General features: G+C 41.7%; 1 protein-coding gene across 15 annotated transcripts in view; it reads right to left on the bottom strand.

The window, feature by feature from the left end:
- The window catches only part of SRPK2 (SRSF protein kinase 2), a 310,148-nt gene that overhangs the window by 42,077 nt on the left and 254,466 nt on the right, over positions 1–13,605 (bottom strand). For all 15 annotated transcript variants that reach the window (XM_073328503.2, XM_078851153.1, XM_078851154.1 and 12 more), the window contains 2 exons: positions 1,757–1,857; positions 1,546–1,653 (listed from right to left, as the gene is read on the bottom strand). In XM_073328503.2, coding sequence (XP_073184604.1) covers positions 1,546–1,653; positions 1,757–1,857 — 209 coding nt within the window. The remainder of the gene's footprint in view (positions 1–1,545; positions 1,654–1,756; positions 1,858–13,605) is intronic.

The following is a 13,605-nucleotide window of genomic DNA, read 5'->3' as shown; positions in this document are numbered from 1 at the left end:
GGTGCCAAAGGTGAATGGGGAAACAGCACCAGATGCACCAAATGAGACACACTCCGTGCAGTACCAGGAGAGGTGCTGGTAACAACATAATTGATGGGATTTGCCACCAAGACAATGATGTTGCCAAAGGATGCATCAGAATTGAGGGAGCTTTTGGTCCAGGGCCTGACTTCAGCTCTATAGTCTGCTACTGAGGCAGTGTGAGCCGCAGTTTTGAGGGACCCAGCAGCTCTTTGACACGGCGAGAAGGTACCAAGGGCAGAACAGAGGACAAGCTGGTAGATGCCATAGCACCAGATAACTCCTGAACCAGCAGAGAGTCTGGAATCAAGAGGCAAAGCAGGTCTGATGTCACCTGGTATGCTGTTGGCATGGAGATGGTCAGTAATGTTGCCAGTGCTGTTGATAGTGGACTCAACAGATGCCCCGTGGCCAGAACCGGAGTCGACAGGACAGGCCCTCACTGTTCTCAGCATGGTACCAGGTAGCAGTTGAACAGTTGCTCCATCCCACCTTCCAGAGTGAGTACAGCGCTGGTCAGCACTCCTCCTAGAATTGGAGCAGGAGTTACCCTGAGACCTGAAACGGTCCCAACTCATTTTATGGGACCTCTTCCTTGCTGCACCAGAGGAGGGTAAACAACCTTTTCCTCTTGGGAAAAACACCTGAGCCCGAGCGTGGGGTGGCATCGCTTGTCACATCTGAAGGCAGCCGCTGATCAGAAGGCGGCCTTGGTGCAAAAGGGGGACTGCTTCAGAAGGTGCTGCCTCAACCACAAGTCTCTCGCCACCTGAGTCCGCTTTGTGAACAACTTGCAGATGGAGCACCTCTCTCTGTGTTCATCACCAAGAAACAACAAGCAACCTATGTGTGGGAGGGTCACTGTTCGGGATGGCCCCCCTACACAATGGAGAATGCTTAAACTCTCGTTAGGACATCAAACGGCATTAGCCAACTAATCTACTAACAATAAACTAACACTTAAACTAAACCTATACAAGAAAAGTTCTCAGAAAACGGAAAGCAAAAGTGTAAGGTGAAGTCAACACACAGAGCTCCGACTCTAGCCATAGGCAGTGACAAGAAACAGAGGGCGTCAGGGCAGCACCACCTTTATATGACATGAGGAGGGGCTACGGCCACAGAACATCAGTGCCGCCCCAATGGATACTGCTAGGCTAAGTTCTCTGGTTCCAGTATGCAAGGCGCACACACCAGCATAGAATACATGGCTGCATCTACTCGAACAAGAATGAAACTTTCCGCAAAACATTCCTCTGTGCCAAAAGACCATGCAAGGACAATTACTGGAAGCTACTACTTTGAGAATGTTGGAGAAGTTGAGGTGGGAAAAAAATATCAAACTTATAGTGAAAATATGTTTATTATCTCAGTTATAGCATTGCTCCTGTGATTACTTAATTTATAAGAACCACCCTTATAGCCAGGTCCACACTGTAAATAAGCAAGTGTTCTCAATGAATTTTATTTAGTAAAATAAAGTTTGATTGACATAATAAAATAACAGCATATTCTTGTTCTTACCATACAGGCTGTACTCCAGATATCTGCAGGTGTACTGTAACCTGCTCCTATTAAAACCTCTATGGATCTATACTGTCTTGTCTGGATGTCTTCAGTGAAGTGTTTATGCTAAAATGGAAAGAATGGCATTAATGGAAAAAAAAACTAACAATAAAAAGGTTTGTTCTCAATAATGAAGGCTAAAAACTTAAAATAAGATTTTTATACTTACTACCCAGCAAGCATTTCCCAGATCAGCAATTTTAACTCTAATTTTATCTGCATTTCTTGGATCCAGGGGATTCACCAATAAATCCGCAGCACGGGTTTTTGCTAGTACAAACAAGAAGTAGAAGTAGAACAATTAGTACCCATGGCATGTTTTTTATTGTCTATAAACAACATTGGTTTGACACTTCATCCAGTTTCTTAAAAACTTGGAGGCATCAAAATCATTAGCTGACAGTTATGAGAATTTAAAGTGACACTCAGGTTTCCTTACCTGTGTTTCTAATAACTGCATATTAGATTATTAAAATGTCTTACAGCCTCATAATTTTAGAAGTTAAAAATTCACCCATTCCCATCCTGTATCACCAGTGAAACATTTGACTTATGATTTTAATCTTTCCCTAATATTTCACTCAAGATTGAAGATATCTAATATGTAACAGATATTTTATTAAGATACTGCTAACTTAAGCATCCATTCACAAGTACAACTCTCCACAATAATAATTTTGCTATTTGCAGATTAAAGAAAATAAATAGTTTGCATTGGATGATGTAAAATTTACAAGAAAGATTCTCATACAGATTGTAAATTGCTAAGTTCTATGTGCTAAGAACAAAATTATTAACTCTGTGGTCTATCAGTAGCTCAGATGTACTAGTATGTGGGGACTGGAGTTTGGAATTCATGTTTGGTGGTGTATTCTGGACCAACAAGAACTGAGATTCCTATGAAAGAATTGTGCTTAGCCTTGGAAGGAACTGAGGAAAAAGTGCCTCTCATCTCTGCAGTCAATCATTTGTTCAAATCATTAGCACTAGCAGGTGCCAGCAGCCTCTCCTGAGAAGACAGTCAGCACCCAGACCTTTGAGGCTGAGAAGGTAAAGATAATTACAGGGATCTTCTTTGAGAGGGAAAAATGACAATCATAACTTGTAACTGTTATGGAAAAAATCATCAATCAAAATGTGTATATTGTTTTCATCTATTGCAAACAAATTACAACCCTGCAAGGGTCAGGAAGTGTCCTCTCCCCTCCCCCCTATGTATTCTGTAAGGGTGGTGGGGTTTTTTTTGTTTTTTTTTAAATCTCTTTCCTCTGAACCATCAGGGATGGCCACACCTGGAGATGGGATATTGGACAGGGAGGGCCAGAGCTCTGAGCATTCTCTCTCTCAGGTACTTAGCTGGCTGGTTCTTGCTTAGAATCATAGAATATCAGGGCTGGAAGGGGCCTCAGAAGGTCATATAGTCCAACCCCCTGCTCAAAGCAGAACCAATCCCCAACTAAATCAAGCTTACATGCTCAGGGTCTAACTGATCTCCATATATGGGGTCGTGCCACCACTTCCCACAGCTCCCATTGTCCAGGATCGGCAAACTGGGCCACTGGGAGCTGCAAGCGGCCGTACCTTCTGACGCTCTGTTTCGTAAACAAAGCATCTTGCGGCCCGCCAGAGCTTACCCTGAACAAGCCGCGAACCAAGTTTGGGAACCACTGGACTAGATGGTCTGGTGGTTCCTTCTGGCCTTAAACTCTATGATGCTATATAAATTAGTTAAAATTATTACACATTTTAAATTTCAAAGGACAGCTTTATAATAGAAGATTTAATATGGTTGTGTTTTTAAACAGATTGATAAGAATTTTTTTTTAGTCCATTGAATTGGACTATGAAATAATCATAGAATCACAGAAATGTAGGGCTGCAAGAAATGTAGGACATGTCATCTAGTCCAGTCCCCTGCACTGAGGCAGGACTAAGTACTAGAGAAGGATGGCCGAGGATCATCCAACCCTGATTGTTATGCCATGCCGCTCATACATGTGGGCACTAATGATACACCAACATATGACCCTGAGCAGATCAGAAGTGTCTACAATGTTCTGAGAGTGAGGGTGAAGGAACTGGGGGCACAGGTGGTGTTCTCATTGATCCTTCCAGCCAAGGGCATGGGCTCAGGCACAGACACACACATCCAGGAAGTAAATGCATGGCTGCACAGATGGTGTCACCATGAGGGCTTCAGCTTCCTTGACCATGGGATGCTCTTTCGAGAAAGACCACTGAGCAGAGATGGGGTCCACCTATCAAGGAAGAAGAGTATCTTTGGAAACAGACTGGCTAACCTAGTAAGGTTACCTAGGGAGGTGGTGGAATCTCCTTCCTTTGAGGTTTTTAAGGTCAAGCTTGACAAAGCTCTGGATGGGATGATTTAGTTGGGGATTGGTCTTGCTTTGAGCAGGGGGTTGGACTAGATGACCTCCTGAGGTCCCTTCCAACCCTGATATTCTATGATTCTAAGGTGGGCTTAAAACTAGGTTTGACAGGAATAGGAGACAAAAGCCCACAGGTAAATCCAAAACATGGAGACCTTGAGGAAGGGTTGGAAGCTGGGAGGAACACGGGCAATCACAGCAAGGACAAAGGAGAAACAAGAAGGAATATAGAGGGGAAATCTACTGACCATGTTATATGTTTGTATACTAATGCTACACGTATGGGGAATTAACAGGAAGAACTAGAAATACTAGTGAATAATCACAGTTATGACATAATTGGCATCACAGAACTTGGTGGGATAATTCACTACTGGACTATTGGCATAGAAGGGTAGAGCTTGTTCAGGAATGTCAGGCAGGGAAAAAAGAGAGGTGTTTTCTTGTATTCGAAAGATGCATACAGTTGCACTGAGGTTGCAATAGAAGTGGAAGGCAGACCCGTTGAAAGTCTTTGGGTAAGGATAAAAGGGATATAAAAAACCAAGGGTGATGTCATGAGAGGTGTCTATTATAGATCACTTAATAAGCAAGAAGAGGTGAATGGGGCTTTTTTAAAACAACTAACAAAATAATCCAAAACACAGGACTTGTTGGTGATGGGTGGACTTCAACTAGCCAGACATCTGTTGGGAATATAATACAGCAGGGTACAGATTACCCAACAAGTTCTTGGAATGCACTGCAGACAACTTTTTATTTCCGAACATGGAGAAAGCGATGAGGGAAGAAGCTATTCTAGATGTGATGCTGTCAAAAAGGGAGGAACTGGTTGAGTATTTGAAGGAAGAAGGCCACTTATATGAAAGTGATCGTGAAATGATAAGAGTTCACAATCCTAAGGAATGGTAAAATGGAAAACATCAGAATAAAGACAACGGACTTCAAGAAGGCAGACTTCAGCAAACTAAGAGAATTGGTAGGTAAGATCCCTAAGGGAAAAAGGAGTTCAGGAGAATTGGCAGTATTTTAGAGAGACATTATTAAGGGCACAAAAGCAAACAAACACAATACATAGGAAAGCTAGGAAGAGACCCCCTGGCTTAACCAGGATATCCTGAACGACCTGACACTCAAAATAGAGTCCTATAAAAAGTGGAAACCCTAAGTCAAATTATGAAGGATGAATATAAAAAAACAGCACAAGCATGTAGGGACAAAAGTAGAACGGTGAAGACAAAAAATGAAATTAAACTAGCTAGGGGCACAAAGGATACCATCAAAACATTTACAAATACTTTAGAAGCAAGAGAAAGACTAAGGACAGGGTAGGCCCATTACTCAACCAGGAGAGAGAGACAACAACAGAAAACTCAGCAGCGGCTGAAGTGTTATATGCCTTTTTTGTTTCACTAAAAAAGGTTAGCTGTGATTGGAAAATATACATAGTGAAAATCGGTGTAAATGGGGAAGGATCTGAGGCTAAAATAGGAAAAGAACAAGTTATGAATTACTTAGACATGTTAGATGTCTTCAAGCCGGTAGGGACTGATGAAATACATCCTAGAATATTTAAGGAACTGACTGAGGAGATCTGTGAGCTAGCCATTAGCGATTATCTTTGAGAACTTGTAGAGGATGGGACAGATCCCAGAGGACTAGAAAAGGGCAAACACAGTACCTAGCTATAAAAAGAGGAATAGGGACAACCCAGGGAATTTTAGACTACTTAGCTTAACTTCTATACCCAGAAAGATAATGGAGAAAATACTCAATCAATTTGTAACACCTAAAAGACAATAAGGAGATAAGTAACAGACAACATGGATTTGTCAAGGACAGTTAGAGAAACACCTATCAGAGATGGTCTAGCTAATACTTAGTCCTGACTCAGTACAGAGGTCTGGACTAGATAACCTACCAAGGTTCCTGCAGTTCTACATTTCTATGATTACCTAGACAATTCCTAACAGGTGTTTGACTAACCTGTTCAGTTTATTACACCTTTTATTCTGAATCCATTTTGTAGTATACAGAATGAATTAAGCTGTCAAGCGATTAAAAAATTAATTGAGATTAATTGCACTGTTAATAACAGAATATCATTTATTTAAATATTTTTGGATATTTTCCACATTGTCAAATATATAGATTTCAATTACAACACAGAATACAAAGTGTACAGTGCTCACTTAATATTTATTTTTTATTACAAATATTTGCACTGTAAAAAACAAAAAATAGTATTTTCAGTTCACCTAATACAAGCACTGTAGTGCAATATCTTTAGCATAAAAGTTGAACTTACAAATGTAGAATTATGTACAAAAAATAACTGCACTAAAAAATTTAAAAATGTAAAACTTTAGTGCCTACAAATCCATTCAGTCCTACTTCTTGTTCAGCCAATTGCTCAAACAAGTTTGTTTACATTTGCAGGAGATAATGCTGCCTGCTTCTTTCTTTACAGTGTGACTTGAAAGTAAGAACAGGCTTTCGCATGGCACTGTTGTAGCCGGCGTTGCAAGATATTTACGTGCCAGATGCACTAAAGATTGATATTTCCCTTCATGCTTCAAACACCATTCCAGAGGACATGCGTTCATGCTGATGACTGGTTCTGCTCGATAACAATCCAAAGTGATGCAGACCAACGCACGTTCATTTTCATTATCTGAGTCAGATGCCACCAGCAGAAGGATAATTTTCTTTTTTGATGGTTTGGATTGTGTAATTTCTGTATCAGAGTGTTGCTCTTTTAGGACTTCTGAAAGCGTATTCCACACCTCCTCCTCCTCCGATTTTGGAAGGCACTTCAGATTCTTAAACCTTGGGTCAAATGCTATAACTATTTTTAGAAATCTCACATTGGTACCTTCTTTGTGTTTTGTCAAATCTGCAGTAAGTGTTCTTAAAATGAACATGTGCTGGGTCATCATCCGAGACTGCTATAACATGAAATATATGGCAGAATGTGGGTAAAACAGAGCACGAGACATGTAATTCTCCCCCAAGGAGTTCAGTCACAAATTTCATTAATGCATTATTTTTTTAAAGGAGCATCATCAGCATGGAAGCATGTCCTCTGGAATGGTGGCTGAAGCATGAATGGGCATACAAATGTTTAGCATATCTGGCACATAAATACCTTGAAATGCCGGCTACGAAAGCGCCATGCGAATGCCTGTTCTCACTTTCAGGTGATACTGTAAATAAGAAGAGGGCAGCATTATCTCCTGTAAATGTAAACAAACTTGTTTATCTTAGCGATTTGCTGAACAAGAAGTAGGACTGAGTGGACTCGTAGGCTCCAAAGTTTTACATTGTTTTGTTTTTGAGTGCAGTTATATACCAAAAAAGTTCTACATTTGTAAGTTGCACTTTCACAATAAAGAGATTGCACTACAGTACTTGTATGAGGTGAACTGAAAAAGTACTATTTCTTTTATCATTTTTACAGTGCAAAATATTTGTAATCAAAAAATAATATTAAGTGAGCACTGTACACTTTGTATTCTGTGTTCTAATTGAAATCAATATATTTGAAAATGTAGACAAACATCCAAAAATATTTAATATATTTCAATTGGTATTCTATTGTTTAACAGTGCGATTAATCACGATTAATTTTTTTGTATTAATTGTGTGAGTTAACTGCGATTAACTGACAACCCTAGAATGAACATATTCAAACAGAGAGAAAAGAAAGCTAAAAAGTCCACAAAATATCTAAAGATAAAGTGCTCCCAAAGGACCCATCTTCTTTCACTTTTCTAATAGATATCAGGGTGGTATTCTTCAAAAGCCCACATCAGGATACACTCATAGGCACTCATAGTATCCAGGTCACAATTTTCAAAACTACTTAATCTATGTGCCAAACTTGTGATGCCATCAAGTGGCACGATACTTAAAAGTCCAGAGAACGCCTCTTTTGTGACAAGAAGCCCCCAAATAATGAAGCCCCCAAAATCACTAGTTACTTCAGAAATCCTTGGCAGAAGCATTTAGTTTTAAACTTCCAATATAAAGGCCAAAAATTCAACAGAACCTCTATCCATCTTTCAGTTTGGTAGAAACCCTCATATTTCAAATTGGGGTTTGGATACCATAAGAAGCTTCTAATTAACCTCACTCTAAGGCACTTTCTGACAAATTAAGGCTTGAGCACTGACTGCTGTACCACACTTGAGCAAGGTGCCTTTTGCTGTTTCAGTGAAAAAGCACCCAAACATGGCCAATTCATAACCTTCTGAAAAACCTTAGTTCACATCTCCGCAGTATAGGGTATACTTTGGTAGCTAAATTTTTTGACAATTTTTCATTTGCACTAAGCATGATACCTCCCAGGAATGCAGGATCTGAGCAGAAGCTTATCATGAAATTGCTGCTCCTAGGTGCCGAGGACAGGGAGATTATATCTTCTGTGTCTTAATGCATGCCCTCCATCTCCCGGCTCCTGGACAGCATAGAAAAAACTGCAGCCTGACTCCCAAGCAGAGGGGCTAAGAATCCAATGTGTGGGTGGTGGGAGAGAGAAATGACTGGGACAAACAGGCAGTGGAGGGCAGGGGGACTGGGAGTGAACTAGTGGGAGAAGAAGGGGGAACAATGACTAGGAGCCAGATCAGATGAGGAGCTGAGGTGGGAGGAGAGGGATTAGATTTGGGCTGGCTAAGCATTGCGGAATAAGGAACCTGGGTGGAAGGACTGGAAGCAGTGGGATGGGGAGACTGAGATCGAAGGAGGAGACTGGAATTCCCAGGCAGGGTGTCTGGGAAGGAAAGTGGGATGAGGACCCTGGGGATGGAGATTTGATTCACTGGGTAGCCTTCAGGAGAGAATTAGGACTGGCTGGGCAAGGAGACTGGGACGGTGGGGTGGGGGAGAGACATGACTGGCAGAAGGACAGACTAAAGGCGATGGGTAGAAGGGTCACTGACAGCCATAGAACATTCCCCTCCAGAATCTGGAATAGAATCCAAGATTCCTGAGTCATAAGAACATAAGAAGCGCCATACTGAGTCAGACCAAAGGTCTATATAGCCCAGTATCCTGTCTCTCACCATGGCCAGAGCCAGATGCTTCAGACGGAACAAACACAATAGGGCAATTTCAAGTGATCCATCTCCTCCATGATGTCTGGACCTCCCTGGGAAACCCCAAAGCATGAAGCCATGATTCACAGCACATCACAACGGCTGCTGCCATTGACTTTGAAGATGTATCTGCTACATCAACCACTGATTGAAAAGTGGTCCTGGCAATCAACTTGCCATCCTCAATGAGAACCTGGAATTGTGATCTCTCTTAGTGCAGAAACTTGTCAATGAAGTCCAGGAATTTGGAATCGTTCAAATAATCATATTTAGCCAACAGTGATTGGTAATTAGCTATTCTGAACTAAAGGCTAGGAACATAAGAAGGGCCTTACTGGGTCAGATCAATGGTCCATCTAGCCCAGTATCCTGCCTAGTGCCAGATTCTTCAGAGGGAATTAACAGAACAGGGCAATATATTGAGCAATCCATCCCCGGTTGTCCAATTCCAGCTTCTGGCAATCACAGGCTTACAGTCAGTCTTGAGTGGTAATAGCTAATTTAGAAGCCTTTATTTTGTATGTATAGTTGTGATTATTTTTTCTCAATGTGCACACTTTGCATATAACAATGAATTTCATCTGTCATTTTGTTGCCCACGCAGTGTAGTTGTAGCCAGGCCAGTCGCAGGATATTAGAGAGGCAAGGTGGGTGAGGTAATATCTTTTATTGGATCAACAACTTTTGGTGAGAGAGACAAGCTTTTGAGCCACACAGAGCTCTTCTTCAGGTCTGGGAAAGGAACTTCCAGCATCACAACAAAATGCAAGGTGGAACAGATTGTTTAGCTGCAGCATAAGTACTTAACACATATTGTACTGCACCATTCAAGGTAGAGACACCGCTGAAGTCACAGGACAAAATGAGGATGTTAGTGGGTTACAGTTTGTTGTAATAAGCCATAAATCCAGTGTCTCTGTTCAGTCCATGATTTTTAGTGTCCAGCAGAGTAATGAATTTAACCCCCCAGGCTCATCTTTTGAAAGTGTTGTGCAGGTTTCCTTTGAAGTTGAGGACCGATAGGTCAGATATAGAGTGATTGTTTTGTGAAAAGTGTTCACTCACAGGTGATGTGGTGTTTTTGTCTTATCATTTTTCTGTGAGAGTTCATTTGGGAGCGTAGTGATTGTCTGGTTTCACCCTACATAGTTGTTACTGGGGCAGTTAGTGTGCTGGATGAGGTATTCCACATGTGATAGTCGTGTAGAATCGATGGAGCTTGTGTTGTGTGGGGTGTTGAACATTGTAGTAGTGGAGATAATGTCTGCAGGTTTTGAATCTGTTGTTCTGGCAGGGTCTGGTGATGCTTTGAGTTGGTGTGTTCTGGTCTGTAGAGAGCTTGCTTTTGATGATGATGTGCGTGGAGAGACTAGGGGGGTGTTTTGAAGTGGGAGTGCAGGAAAGATTTCTTTCAGGATGGGGTCCCCATCGAGCATAAGTTGTAAAAGTTTGAGGATACCCCGTATAGGTTCCAGTGTGGGCGGGGGAGTAGGTGACAACTATGGGTGTTTTATTTCTGTATTGAAGTAGATTCTCTCAGGGTATTTGGGTGGCCTGATCCATGACATGATCTACTGTTCTGATGCGGTGTCCTTGTTTGGAGAAAGCAGTGATAAGGTGTGCATCTCAAATTTTCTTCTTGGAGCATATTGTAGAATCTAAGTGCCTGGCTGTAGGTAACAGATTTCTTGGTGTGTTTGGCATGGTTACTGGATCTATGAGGCTAGGTGTGGTGATCTGTGGGTTTCTTGTATATGGTTGTTTGTAGGGTTCCAGTTGCTGAAACTGATTGTGGTTTCCAGCAAATTGATGCTAGTGTGGGAGAGAGTTTAACTGATGGATGGTGGTTGCTGAAATTGTAGTGGAAATCTATGAGGGAGTTTACCTGTCTGTCCAGGTAAATATCATTGATGTATATGATCTTAGGTATATGATTTGTTTTGTGGTGCATGTGTCCACAAACTGTTCTTCAATGTAGCCCAAAGAGAGGCTGACATATTGGCATGCTATGGTTGTTCCCACGGTCTGGACAAAGTGCTGTTGAATGTGAAATTGTTATGGGTGAGGATGAAATGGATGAGTTTGACTATGCGTTTGGGGTGGATAGCTGAGGGCTGCCTGTGGTCTTGTAAACATTTGAGGCAGGCAGCTATGCTGTCATTGTTTTCTTTTGTTGCCCAGTCAGCCATTTTTGTGAGATCTCCTTGCATTCAGCTTTGGATTTAATTATCTTGATTTGGATTTAACTGTAGGTATTTGCTTGGTAAGGCATAGGTATAAGTTAAAACAGTACAGCAATGAGCCTATAGGCCTCAGGCCTGTAATACAATGGTTTAAATAAACAAGGCAGAAGACCCAAAAGCTTTGGCATATGCAGCTAACCACAAGTAGCCGTAGATCATAAAATAGAATACCGTAATCTCTAAACTGATGACAGGTAACCAAAAGATGCTAGCTTGGGATATTTTGAGTTATGATCATCTGCAAATGCCTGACCACAAGAGTGCCATGGTAACTCACTGATATATATTCTAATAAGCTTGAAATAAAAGCCCTGGTAACCTATGGGAGAAGTTTCAGAGTAACAACCGTGTTAGTCTGTATTCGCAAAAAGAAAAGGAGTACTTGTGGCACCTTAGAGACTAACCAATTTATTTGAGCATAAGCTTTCGTGAGCTACAGCTCACTTCATCGGATGCATACTGTGGAAAATACAGAAGGTGTTTTTATACACACAAACCATGAAAAAATGGGTGTTTATCACTACAAAAGGTTTTCTCTCCCCCCACCCTACTCTCCTGCTGGTAATAGCTTATCTAAAGTGATCACTCTCCTTACAATGTGTACGATAATCAAGGTGGGCCATTTCCAGCACAAATCCATGGTTTAACAAGAAAGTCTGAGTGGGGGGGAGGTAGGAAAAAACAAGGGGAAATAGGTTACCTTGCATAATGACTTAGCAGGCGTCACCTTCAGCCCCCAACTAAAACCCCTCCAACGCATTATTAAGGATCTACAACCTATCCTGAAGGATGACACAACACTCTCACAAATCTTGGGAGACAGGCCAGTCCTTGCCTACAGACAGCTCCCCAACCTGAAGCAAATACTCACCAGCAACCACATACCACACAACAGAACCACTAACCCAGGAACCTATCCTTGCAACAAAGCCCGTTGCCAACTGTGCCCACATATCTATTCAGGGGACACCATCACAGGGCCTAATAACATCAGCCACACTATCAGAGGCTCGTTCACCTGCACATCCACCAATGTGATATGTGCCATCATGTGCCAGCAATGCCCCTCTGCCAGGTACATTGGTCAAACTGGACAGTCTCTACGTAAAAGTATAAATGGACACAAACCAGATTTCAAGAATTATAACATTCATAAACCAGTCGGAGAACACTTCAATCTCTCTGGTCACGCGATTACAGACATGAAAGTTGCGATATTACAACAAAAAAACTTCAAATCCAGACTCCAGCGAGAGACTGCTGAATTGGAATTCATTTGCAAATTGGGTACAATTAACTTAGGCTTGAATAGAGACTGGGAGTGGCTAAGTCATTATGCAAAGTAACCTATTTCCCCTTGTTTTTTCCTACCCTCCCCCCCTCAGACGTTCTTGTTAAACCCTGGATTTGTGCTGGAAATGGCCCACCTTGATTATCATACACATTGTAAGGAGAGTGATCACTTTAGATAAGCTATTACCAGCAGGAGAGTGGGGTGGGGGGAGGTATTTTTTCATGCTTTGTGTGTATGAAAAGATCTTCTACACTTTCCACAGTATGCATCCGATGAAGTGAGCTGTAGCTCACGAAAGCTTATGCTCAAATAAATTGGTTAGTCTCTAAGATGCCACAAGTACTCCTTTTCTTGTTGCAAGGATAGGTTCCTGGGTTAGTGGTTCTGTTGTGTGGTATGTGGTTGCTGGTGAGTATTCGCTTCAGGTTGGGGGGCTGTCTGTAGGCAAGGACTGGCCTGTCTCCCAAGATTTGTGGGGGTCGGGGGAAAACCTGGATTTGTGCTGGAAATGGCCCACCTTGATTATCATACACATTGTAAGGAGAGTGATCACTTTAAATACGCTATTACCAGCAGGAGAGTAGGGTGGGGGGAGAGAAAACCTTTTGTAGTGATAAACACCCATTTTTTCATGGTTTGTGTGTATAAAAACATCTTCTGCATTTTCCACAGTATGCATCCGATGAAGTGAGCTGTAGCTCACGAAAGCTTATGCTCAAATAAATTGGTTAGTCTCTAAGGTGCCACCAGTACTCCTTTTCTGTGGGAGAAGGGCACCCCAACATTAATTGGGTGATGAAATACAAACAAGGAAAAGGGGAGAAATCCCTACTGAATTATGCATAGTGGGGTTAGTGCAACATATTATAATAGTTGTATCCTAGCCTGCAAGAGATTTGGGAGATGGCAGTATGACAACCACTGGTGATGGTGATCAGGAAGATAATGACTAAAATTTCAGGCTGTTCTGCAAGGGATGGATCTATTGATGG

This window comes from Lepidochelys kempii, chromosome 1 (assembly GCF_965140285.1).
Source record: "Lepidochelys kempii isolate rLepKem1 chromosome 1, rLepKem1.hap1, whole genome shotgun sequence".
Classification (NCBI taxonomy): Eukaryota; Metazoa; Chordata; order Testudines; family Cheloniidae; genus Lepidochelys; species Lepidochelys kempii.
This window is presented reverse-complemented; position numbering and strand designations above follow the sequence as displayed.